Here is a 12,635-nt window from a genome sequence, read left to right as displayed (position 1 = left end):
TACAGCTGCAAGTGAGCTGCAACTAAACACACGCAGCTGTTTTTTCGCTACACGCCGTGCTTACGTACTGCTACTAGATATCACACCCCACACCTCCCATGTTCCCCTTGTAGGCAATGCCTTTCGTCCATCAACAATATGAGGGGAACTGCGTGTGGTCTCAAATATTCTCCAATCGCCTCAGAAAGAGGGTGGAGCAACTCCGAAATTAGGTCCTCCAGTGGTGGGGAACTGTGACAGCAGCCCGAACAACACATTCATACTATGAGATAATGGCTAGGTACTAGCCGAAATCAAGATTTGCATAATAAAACCTGAAAGAAAAGGAGGACTGATTGCTGTGCTCCATCTTTTCTTTTGCGGTTATGTCCAGGAATGTAGGGGTCGGATTGGCAAGAGTGAGTAGCTCGAGGTTCCATTCCCATGCGCGGCAGCTGTCTGTTTCTGGGCCAGACGTGTAGAGCAAGTTCCGCGTCGAGAAATGAGCTGATGTCGCGCTCACCACAAACTTGCCCGCACTTCCGCAGGATGTTTCGAGACCAGGAATAATTCGCCAGATCCTTCCTGCGGCCAGCCGGCTCTTCCTTCCTTGTCCGGATCTGCCTCACTTCAGCTTTGCCTACCGTGACGCACTGGTTCTGCTTCCTTCACATCATCCTCCCCAACAAACTAGCGCACCGAGTTATGCAATTAGCAAGCACGTAGCTCAAGGAAAATGCGAATTATGTCGTCTTCAGTAAGTAGACATCAGCGTTCCTTCTAATAATTTTAATGAGAGCTTCTGTGACGCAAATCCTATCGCGTTACAGTAGCCTCAGAAGCCAAAACAAATAAAATACTTTTAAGGTTTTAATAGCCCTACTTTGCAGTATTATTATCTGAAAATACATTAAATGAGACAAAGCGTCTATAAATTATGTGGTTATTTCGAAAGTTGCGGGTACGAGGGTCAAACGAATAAGAAAACTACGAGGTGTTGCGAAACGACAGGTGTTCGACACAATGCTATCGCGAACTGAGACAACACGTTATGTCACGGTGTGTACGTAAGGCCAGAATTACACCGCCAAAGATATTTTACAAATAACTTATAAAAGCTTTCATAAAAGATCTCTGACAGAGTTCGTTTACAGTGCAATACGAGCCCAAGGAAAAGCCAAGCAGAGACCAACATCTTAAAAAAAAATTCTGAATTCCGTCAAACCATGTGGTACTGCCCACAGTAAGAACATCAGAACAGCGAGTAGTGCAACCGCGAGTCACATCTGTATGGATCTAAACAATTCAGATCCTCTTCAACAAGTCATGGGTCAGGCCTGGAGTCAGATTCAGACCCACATTAACAGAGCAGTGCAGGGAATGTCACTGAGACACTGGCTTTTCTCTACACACCTCGGTTGATTGGATGGTTGATTTGAGCGAGGTCAGGGAAGGATGGGGAAGGAAGTCAGCCGTGCCCTTTCGAGGAAACCATTCCGGCATTTGCCTGAAGCGATTTAGGGAAATCACGGAAAACCTAATCCAGGATGGCCGGACGCGATAGATACATTATGGACTCTCCTGGACAATTGAGCTTCGTGAGGGAAAGAGTGGATGAGACACGCAGGATAGTAGCCGGAGCAAGCTTGCAAACGTATGGAAGGACCAGTAAATGTCAGGACGTGAATCTAAATTTAAGCACCTCACTGCCAAGGTTAGAATATGTCATGCTAAACTAATGCCCACGCTTCCACAAACCCACCGCTAGGGCACACGCACATTATAAACGAGTACCACATATAAAAGCAGAACGCCAGTGTGAGGCGCGTTTCAAAATCACATCATTCTACTAATTTATCGTCAACTTTAAACAGAATACAGATAATTATCAATTATGACACTACGTATCATGTAATTAAATCAAAGTGTAATCAACGATTCAGTTCATTAGTAAAATCTATTACCTGCCCACGGCAATGGAGAGCGGACAAAATAATTCCTGAAATCATGAACAGGATGCACCATATATGGTTGAAGGGCTTATTGAAAAATACTGCCGTAGCAGGAATTAAAATACCTAGGCCACATTTCAAAAATAAACTGCTAACTTATTGAAAAACAGTATAACAATTAGATTTTCCACTAACAATAGGTCGGAACACTTATTACTCAACTAAATATAAACAGATTCAACAACACTGGACTGTATAAAGTATGATGCACCAAGTTGTCCTGTATATTATGTATGGAAAATAGAAAGACATGGTTCCAGGTACATACGAATGCCTTTGGACTTCATCACTTTGAAAAATCAGTCATTGCCCAGCATACGATGGACAATAAAAGCATTATTAACAAGACAGAAGGCAATCTGGTATTACTAGACAGTGAAGCAAATGGTAACACGACACATTGTTAGAACAAACCACAACCCCTGAATCGACATAAGTCACCGGACACACTTCCCCTACTTACGTCAATTTCTCTGATATCTGACACTGCAAATAAACTCCATCTTACATCATCTTCTATTAAACTGCATCTATGAATCGTTTCTGAAATGTACAAACAAATGTGAGTCCGATTATAGACTGGATAAATCAATGTCTGCTGTCACTAAAACGCTACTAATATTCTTCCTTGATTTTTCTGTACGTTTTTCAGGTTACTATCACACTTTCCGCCACGTGACTAGCGAATTTCGAAATCTAACTTCCTCGCAACATGAACATTACCTCGCTTTTCGCATTACCTCACTCAAATGCCAAAGTAAATAATTCATTGGAACAGTTTGGACCTAATGACACCCACAGGGTCCGAGGTACATGGTATGACTCAATAAAATTGTCACAGAGGGCTTCATACTTCCTGGAAGTAAAATAATGTGAACCTGTCGTTTTATTATATCTAATTCTCTATGACACCGTGAACAATAACAATGGCAACGTTCCACACTCCCAGACAATTTACTGCTTATGACGTTCGTTACCATCCAGCAGTACTACCGTGCAATGTGTTTAGATGTCGGATGAATCTCTTACAACAGACCAGAGTTAGCCAGATATATTATCACATTATACACAGATTCTGGCCCTAATGCTAGGCTTTAGGATCCGCAGAAAGTAAACGAGGTAACGATCTTCCCACTAAACACACACACATCCACGTGTTGCTAAGGGCACAAAATTTTCTCCGACGACATTCACGACGGGAGATCGTAAAAAAAGGGCGAATAGTCTACGAATGTATCAGTAAAATAAGAAATCCCAAGTACTTAGCCGAGCTAAACTATTAAGAAAAGTAACTGAACAGTTGGTGTATGGAAATTCCAAGTGATATTGATAACCGTCAAGACAGCTCAAATAATTCTTGAGGGTAGTTTCGGTCTGTCGTTGCAACTACGAAAATGCGTGATTTTTTCACCAGACGCGTTTCGCTTTATTGAGGTAAAGCATCATCAGTGGTCTGTAATTAAGTTATTTACGTTTTGATTTGTTTTTTAGATCGGAAAAGAGTTCGTTGATAGTTGATTGACTTGTAGTTACGGTGATTTTTCGGCTGATTTCTCGCTTACATCTAAAAATAAGGTCTGCTAGCACATCGTTGTTTTAGACACTGATAATTCTCTTCTAATTTTTAGATGTTCTGCAGCCTTATGCATTTCTCAGAACACACTTTTAAACACACCACTGTATTCTGTTTCTTTTTGCACTTCAAGTACGTGTTGTTGTTTGTGTTTTGTAGTGTTGCCAACATAACCTTTCCACTACTTTGTCTTTGACCCACAACATTAAAAAAAATATTATATTGTTGTATGTGTGTAATTCTATTTAATTATGTTTCTGTGTATTTATGGACTGTGTAAGAGTAGAGAGGGAATAGCGGTGTGGAGGTTTTTTTGTATTTTTTGAGGGGAGAGGGGAAACTATGATGAGTGGACATAAGCATATGGCAGTGTGATGGAGAAGTTGAGGAGCGACAAGTGGGTGGGTGGGGGTGAAAGAGTGGGAAGCGGTGAAGGATGGCAAAGCTCTTTTCTTTTTCATGTAATTTCATCAATTATTCTATATACAGTATGGTTTCCAATATTTATCTGGTCATTGAGCAACTGTTTATTTTGTGTTAATTCTTTTTGTACGTGGAAATTTTCTTGGGAGAGGAGGAGGTATCTATCTTTACTGATTTTATGATTAGTTTTCAATATTGCTTGGCCACACAAATGAAGAATTCAGCTCAAATAAATAAACAAAACCAATTAAATTCTGCCATTCGTAGGCTATTATCTCACTGTTGTCCTAATTAACTACATATCCCCCACAATCTGACAGAAACGGCGCCAATGAGGACAACGCGTGATTCGGCACAGCAAAAGTTTCGTACGTGTTTGCGAAATAAAGCCCACAACCACGTCTGCCTCACGGCCGAGTAAAATATAACGGCAAGTCAAGTATTTTCTCAACTGCGACAAAATAATTTGTGAGGCGGAAGAGCATGTGGTCTGACCCAAAGGATAATTGCTACGAGACTGAGGGAAATATACTTTGTGGTTCTTCTAATGGCATTAGGGGTGCATTTTCTGACGACAAACTCGCCAGCACTTAGCAGTCATTCCCTGACATTCTTAATGCTCCACTGCGCGCTAGAAGTCAATTATCACCAGGTGTCAGCTTATTACCGAAACACGTTCGTTAACTGCTAGCTATTCAGTTCATAACCGTTTGTACGTAAGCACGTTAAGCAGCAAGTAAATTCCTGAAATGATAAATATCATGAAGACAGTGTTTCACTTAAATAAACGGCTGTCGCAATGAGGCGCGGACTTCCAATGTGGAAATCATTTAAAAACGAATATAAAGCTTTCTGTTTTCTAACCAAATGAGTTCGTGTTAATGACGCGCCGTTTCGATGAAGTCATTACCCTCGTATTCCGGCGCGGTAGAGAGATGCATGATTTGGTGTATCAGACGAAATACCAAAGTAATTAAATGGCTCACAGAAGAAACTGAAATGGAAGTAAGTTTTGACTGCAATTTAAAAAAAAAAAAAACCAGTCAAATTCTATGTGAATTTATTTGTCTAAATGTAAGAAATAAAATACATTAGGGAAATATTTGAAGTATCTCATTTGCTGTACACGATTTCGAGCATCATTAAAATGGCCGTCAATTCTTTTCTCTAATCTATATTATTTCCTACTTTCAGGTAAATCCTTTCACAAAACATTTGACCGATTTTCTTTTATTTTCAAGTTTCGTTCAGATGTAATTGACGGCTCATTTGCTTTCCTAGCGTCTCCCGTTCTGAAATAACCCGAATTCAGTACTTCATTCGGAGGAAACCACTGTGACAGTCAAATATCACACTAGCCGAACATTTTGTCCGCAAAATATGGGGGGGATGTACTATTTGACACATCATTTACGTATCTACAGCTGTTCGTGAAATATTTTACTTTTCCCTGAAATCACTAACTACGTTTCTCTTCGTTACAATGATAACTTTCAAGCAATTAAATACTTCTTTCTCTGCAAAACTAGACCTCACACTGATCGCTTCGATGCCCACTTGTCCCACTCCTTGTTAGGCTGTGAAAATTCGGACAAAAATCCCATTGTGTAATTTACAGGGAGTCTTGTTTTCGCTCTGATTAAACATTTGAGTAATACAATGGAGACGCGCCACATATTTGAGCCAGACGACTGGAAGACAAAAGATGGACTAAGGAAGAAGCTCTTTACTACATGTAAGACAAGAAAATTTCTGGCGACGGCCATGTAGAAAATAAGTGCCAGTAGAAAAAAGTTTGTCAGTAAAATGGACGGGGGAGGTGCTGACCATAATGCTCGGGGAAGGCCATCAATGGAACGCCATATTGATGCCCTTCTTCACTGCCGGGGATGAACCAAATCCAAATGCGTGGAAGACAGCACGAGACAGCTGGGCTCGCCCGAACACTCGTCACCCGCCAGTCCGACCTCCTTCGTAGCCGTCACGTCTCAAATGTCCGTGTGCACCTTGAGTCAACAAGAACCACAGCATCGGCATTCTGGCCCCTCACGCACGTACGAATAATGGAGTGGCGACCGGGAAATTCGTGCCGCGATCTGCGCAGACTTCGTCCGAGTGGCGGATACTTCTGCCTCTGCCTTTGTTGACTCGAACCTGAGAGCCGTCAGTCCCGGAGACAGCCTCATACGGAATGGACAGGAAGATGGGCATTCCGTGCCGAGAAGTCACCTCGCCGTATTACGCCAGCGTCTCCAGTCACGACGCACGTACAACCGATTCACGACATTACTGCCTGCGCGGGGGCACACGGGAGATTACAGAACGCTGCTTTTCACGGGACTGCTTACCTGCGAAAGAACAATCCGTAGTTCTTCCCCATAATTATTATACGCAATCTGCCCACCGGGGTCCCAAGAACTACCCCTTCCACGTCAAAAATGTGTCAATTGTCATGTCGTTAATCTGAAATCACTGTGCGAAAATGTTGATTTCAATGAACGACGAGAATCCTGAGTAGTATCTTTTGAAGTGAAACCGGAAGTAGTAGTTCTTTTGTGGATATAGCATATTTTAAAGCGATAGTCAAGATTCAGGTTGTTACCAAGGTGTTTATTTTCCCTTATCAGTTTGGGGCTTATCTGTAACTGGGAATATGCAACACCAATCCTATTGGCAATCACCGGTACCCATAAGCTGACATTCTAATTTATATGTGTGACGTATCCACAAACCTAATGGTTATCCTGAAGCCAAACAGGCATTACAATCGTCAGCTACAAGGGGAGAAGATAACATTGTTCCCTAAATAAAATAACGCTTCGTAACACGCAGCTTCACTTAGCTCAGCGTTTGAATTGGCCCCAGAAAGGTGGCGTGGGATCATCACACACCAAAGCTTTGTTACAAGAGACTAGTCCAATTCTCTCACACGGAAAAACTGCTGCGACATGCAAGCGAACTTATGATTCACAATTCGAAGAATTATATGCTCGTAGCGCTAGAAGCCGCGCGGCAGTAGCCGAGCGGTCTCAGGCACTGCAGTCATGGACTGTGCGGCTGGTCCCGGCGGAGGTTCGAGTCCTCCCTCGGGCATGGGTGTGTGTGTTTGTGCTTAGGATAACTTAGGTTAAGTAGTGTGTAAGCTTAGGGACTGATGACCTTAGCAGGTAAGTCCCATATGATCTCACACACATTTGAACATTTTTGAACTAGAAAATTTGGGGGGGGGGGGGGGGGAGATAGAGAGAATGTTACACCGTTAACTAAACCCTTCGTAAATTTTACTTCTCCATATTTTATTCAAAGGAACTCTTAATTTAAGATTAATCGACTCGTTAATTATAATTATTAGGTCTCCAATGGTGCGTGACGTACAAAGTAAGTACCAAATGTAGCCGTCCACATCCTGTACTTTCCACACGAGATCGGCGGGAAACGCGAAATGGAACCAATTGCAATCGTAACTCATACGAGGGTTTAGTAATCCAGGGTTAAATAAGGCATAGGATAGCAGATCTAGCAGGACCCTGTAAAAAAGAAGCAACGCAAACTGACTGCGGCTTTCTGCATGACAACTCGCGGCCGTGTGTTTCAGACAGTCTAAAATGGTTCAAATGGCTCTGAGCACTATGGGACTTAACTTCTCTGGTCATCAGTCCCCTAGAACTTAGAACTACTTAAACCTAACTAACCTAAGGACATCAGACACATCCATGCCCGAGGAAGGATTCGAACCTGCGACCGTAGCAGTCGCGCGGTTCCGGACTGAGCGCCTTAACCGCGAGACCACTGCGGCCGGCCAGACAGTCTACCAGAAGAGAAGTTGGCGACGGTGAGATTACAGTTAGGGGCCATTCCAGCTGCTTTCGAGCCGTCTGTAAAAATAAGAAATTTAAAATGCCGTAACTCTCGGATGAGTAGTCTTAGGCCTTCAAGTACCGCTTTTCACTACTAAAGCAGGAGCTAATGGACCATACTTTGCATACAGTACAGTCAAGCATAAACTGGGTCCTGCATGATTTAGAAAAGTCGTCGCGAAGGGAAATAGTACAGCAATCTGCTCTTTCTCTGCTAGGAGAAAACCTAGTTAGCTCCGAGATTTTTCGGCAATTACGACGACTGCGTAAGAAAGTAATAATTTTTTTCCCTCGTATGTCAGAAAGTTGAATGTTGAGGAGTCTAGAACGACTTGAAGTATGCACTGGTGTTACTTAATGAAACACACACCGTCGAAACGAATGAGAAACAAGTATCTGACGACGAGGTATAAAACCTCGAAACGCGTCGCACAAAATCAGGCTGCTGTTATACTATTGTTCTCACACTGTATGCAACACGGTTAATAAAGATAATGAAATGCCAAAACCGTCTATCTATTTTCCTCTTCTTTTGTCAGTCCCATACCAGTTCCTGCTGTCGGCAACACACAGTAGCGGTCGACGAGAGGGGGGCAAAGAATAACAGACGCACCGGGAAGTACAATCGATACACGCGGCATAGCTGCATAAATACATAATTAGCACGCGCGATTGGGAGCCATCAGAGAGGAGAGAGGGTACGACGGTGGGGGAGGGGGGGGGGGATGGTGGCGGCAGGGAGGCAGACACAACAGGCTGGTGGCAGCGGTACATGTGGCAACCCCGCGGCCGCCCCTCCCACAAGCGACACTAATTGGTTAGTAACGGATCCACGCCTGAAAGGCCCCCGCGCCACACACACACACACACAAAAGGAAGGCCCCGGGGAAGCGGCCGCACTCCCACGGAAAAGGAGAAAAACATGTTTATGGCCCAGTTGCGATGGGAAGGTAGCCGAGGCGAGAGCTACGCATTCCGGGGCAGCCTTTGTACAGTTGCTACGGTCCGCATCGAATCTGTGACGCAACCCGAACTGAAGACGGCTATCTAACGGGCGGGCGCAAATCTTCAAAATTACCAGTTGACGAAACCTCAGCCGGGGGGCAGAAAAAGAAAGAAAACGAAATGCGTCACGAACTTGCACGACTTATGGGATCAGTGAAGTGGATGGAACGTTCTGAAACCAGTGGTGGCAAATTCGCTTACTGATAACGGTAAATCCTCAGAAACTATACCGTGCACCGTAATTACGACCGACACTGTAGCGAACCTGTGTCGCGCAAACACCACTCTGGCGACACATCGGCACTGGAAAATTGGCCACTAATGAAAACTTTAGGGACGTACAGTACAAATTCTCGGTCACGCGACGACGGCTTGTGTAGGATTCAAGTAGGCGAACCGCATATTAAATTTTAATTTTCTCCGCCCCCTCTAGCCTCCGGGTATATTTCAGTGCGAGTTACGATTACCAATTTCAGCGCCCACTCTGCACGGCTTGTTCCAAATCACGCGTTACTTACGAGCCAAGTCGGCGGCAGTAAAGAGAGCAGAAATATAAATTTGTCGTTGCAATCTTTAGGTCGGTCGTTGAGAAATGTTATACTTCGAAATACGAGCGCCACTTCTTCCTCTCCTATCCCTGCCGTGATATCTGCAACTGTGTAAATATTTTATTAGTGTAAGTAGTTCCTCCTCCGCTACTACAATAATTAATGAGAATGAATTAAAACGCAAATAGTAGTATCGGAGAGATTGCTATCGGTAATCTTTATTGGCTACAATAATAAATCAGTGTAAATATTGTATGCGTGTCTCGGTTATGATGTCTGATGAATGCAATTGGATGTAGACTCCTAAACTCTGACATATGTGTCGGACGCTGACTGAATGGATAATGTCTGAACATCGCGGCTACAGCAGCACATTTGTTACACCGTCGAGCTACCCTCGTTGCTAAGAGTCCTGTAAAAACGGATGTCTATCTCCGTTCGAATGAAGCGCACACCTTCGCCCTTGTACATACTTTTTCGAACTGAACATCACTGCTCATCGACAAACTACGTTTACAATATATGCCCACGGTGTAGGGCACGGACGTTTCACGGGGAGTCTATAAGGTATAAGCTCTGAAACGCCTCACTTTCTCTTCATCTTCTCCAGTGGAATTCCAACGTCCACCGACAGACGGTACGTTGATGTTTTTACTTCGTCCAGCGCGTCCGCATTTTTGCGTGACAAAAGATAGGAAGAAGGGAAGCCGACGGGGAACACTGAGTTCACACAGGGCGTAGGCTCATCCGGTGCCGCGTTGCAAACGAGCGCCGCAACACAAAAGCAGAGCGCCGCGGGCAGCGCACAAAGGGCGACGAAACAAACGGGCGGGAGTTGCGAGTGCTGCGCGGTTCCGGCTGTACGTTTGCTCTTCAGGTCCGTCGTTGCCTTTTACGTACCGGGTGTCTTGCCGCCGCGGCGGCAGCAGTCATGGCTCCGCTGGGGAACATCGTCAGCACTGTGGCAGGCTCCCCCGCAGCGTCATGTCGCACTCAGCTTCCCGCCGGGAACAAAGGCCCGCGTCGCCGTCACGACGCCGCCTCGGCGCCGCTCGTCGCCGGTGCGGGCGCGCTCACACTGCGGCAAATCTTCTCCGCTCCCTCCGAGAAGTAGGCGAACAGCTTGCAGCCGACCGGGCGACACTCGCAGTGGAAGTTATGCCAGTTGGGCAATCGAGCACGATAGAAGTGAGTAGAAGGAGGAAGAAGGAAAAAAAAAACAGGTGAAATGCTGGTGGGTGAGACGCAGAACACGAACACACCAAGATGCGGCGAGGGACGCACTGCAGCGGATCACACTTCGCGCACACTCCGGTCACCACACGCGCTGGCCAGACACGAACAGTCGCGCACTCGACACTCACTGCGCGGCGGTCGCTGCCCGACTGAGCGGCGAGCTGCGCCTGGCGCGGCGCCCCCCACCACCGCGCCGCAGCTTCCCCTCCCCCTGCCCTCTGCCGGCGCTGCCAACAACCCGGCCGCTAACACCGCTGCCGCCAGCAGCGGCGCGCGCGGCCGCCTAGCCTAGCCGCGACACCCTCTCCCTCGCCGCACCGACACGCACACCCCGTGCCGCGCCGTAGCGCCGAGGGACTCGTTCGCTATACAACGGCGCCGCCACCAGCCCGAGATCCCTGGCGCTCACACACCACCGACGGCTGCTACCGCCGCTCTGGCGGCGTGGCTTAAAGAAGGCAAAAAGAGGGGAAAAAATCGCCCCCGCACACACACACACACACACACACACACACACACATACACACACACATGAGCGCGCGCGCTAGCGTGTATATATATAAAAACTCCACACACAAAATGGCAGCCACCCTACTAGGCGCTGCAGAAAACTCTCGAGAACAACACAAAAGGGCTCGGCACTGCCAGGGGTTCGTATATATCCTCGCCTCCCTCTCTCTCTTTTTCTCTCTCTCCTCCGCCCTCTTTTCGAGCCCGCTCGCCGCGCCGAGCTGCCACCCTCCTGTAGCTAGCAACCCCCTGGCAAATACTCTCCACTGATTTTCCTTTTCCGAATATGGCAGGGCAGGGGGCGCGCGGGCGGGAGGGACACAGACAGTGTTTCCTCCCCCTCGCGCACGGCCCGCTACCCCTTCAGCAGCGTGGCCGCCGCCGCCGCCGCCGCCCCCAGACCGCCACCCTCCGCTCGCTTCGAGCCGCCGCCGCCGCCGCCGCCACCGCGCCACCCTTCCCTCCGCCGCCCCCGCGGAGCTGATTGCCCGTATCCCCCTCGCAGGCGTGCTGCTGCTGCTGCGAGGCCACAGCGCAGGGACGGCGGCGGCGGCGGCGACTCCACGTGGAGTCGGCGCGCACACGGAGCCAGCGCGCCAGCTGCGGCGGACTTGGCGAGCCTCTCAGCCAATGGCGCGCCGCGCCGCGCGGCTCTTGGCCAATGGCGCGCGCGCGACGGAGGCGGGGACTTTTTGCAAGACGGCCAATGGAGCGGCGTGGCGGCGCGCCGACAGCCGGCCGTCGACTCCACGTGGAGCTCGGGCGCGGGCAGCAGGGCCCGGGGACCCTGGCGGCGGCTGTAGTAGTGGTGGTAGTAGTGTGTTGCTTTGTGCGGCCGGGCGCTGCGGTGCGCTGGAGTGAGACGGAGGAACACACGCACTCTGGACCAGAAAAAAAAGGAGGCAGAGAGAGAGAGAGAGAGAGAGAGAGAGAAGCAGAGCGAGAGCCCCTGGCCCGCTGGGAGAGAGGTAAAAAAAAAAAAAAGAAAGAGTTGCTGCCAGCCAACACACAAGAGGCCCGGTCGGCTACAGGCGAGGTACAAGCAGCGCCGCGAGCCGGCACGGCCTGCCGTGTGGTAGCGCGACAAGCAGCCGCGGCGCCGCGGTCCGCGGTTCGCACCCCGCCGCCGCCGCTGCGGTCTGGCTCGCCGCAGCCACCGCACACCCCTCCACCGCCGCCTCTGGCCCGACCCCACGCCCATAAATTATATTACAGCTCGCAACGCAATTACCGTACGGTGTGAGAGCGCGCGGCTGTGAGCTGCTTCTCGGAATGCCGTCGTGTCCGAGGCGCGCAATCTGTTGCCGGACCACTGAACGGACTGGCGCCGAACCGGTAGACCTGTGCGCGCACCACGCCGTCGTAACAACGAGAGGTCCCGCCGTTTCGAGATGCAGCACGGAGGCAGCGGATTTCTACCGAGGGAAACTCCCCGTCGTACACCCCTCAGATTTAGTCGTAAGATGGCCCAGTTTATAGCACCTAAAAAACT

At 48.0% G+C, this 12,635-nt stretch overlaps 1 protein-coding gene across 2 annotated transcripts in view; it reads right to left on the bottom strand.

Moving 5' to 3' along the window:
- LOC124622635 (transducin-like enhancer protein 4) overlaps positions 1-10,772 on the bottom strand; it is a 461,107-nt gene extending 450,335 nt beyond the window's left edge. For both annotated transcript variants that reach the window (XM_047148412.1, XM_047148413.1), the window contains exon 1: positions 10,298-10,772. In XM_047148412.1, the coding sequence (XP_047004368.1) occupies positions 10,298-10,348 (51 nt within the window). In that variant the 5' untranslated portion in view covers positions 10,349-10,772. The remainder of the gene's footprint in view (positions 1-10,297) is intronic.
- Between the last annotated feature and the right edge of the window lie 1,863 nt (positions 10,773-12,635).

The sequence above is a fragment of the Schistocerca americana genome, chromosome 7 (assembly GCF_021461395.2).
Source record: "Schistocerca americana isolate TAMUIC-IGC-003095 chromosome 7, iqSchAmer2.1, whole genome shotgun sequence".
Taxonomy (NCBI): domain Eukaryota; kingdom Metazoa; phylum Arthropoda; class Insecta; order Orthoptera; family Acrididae; genus Schistocerca; species Schistocerca americana.
This window is presented reverse-complemented; position numbering and strand designations above follow the sequence as displayed.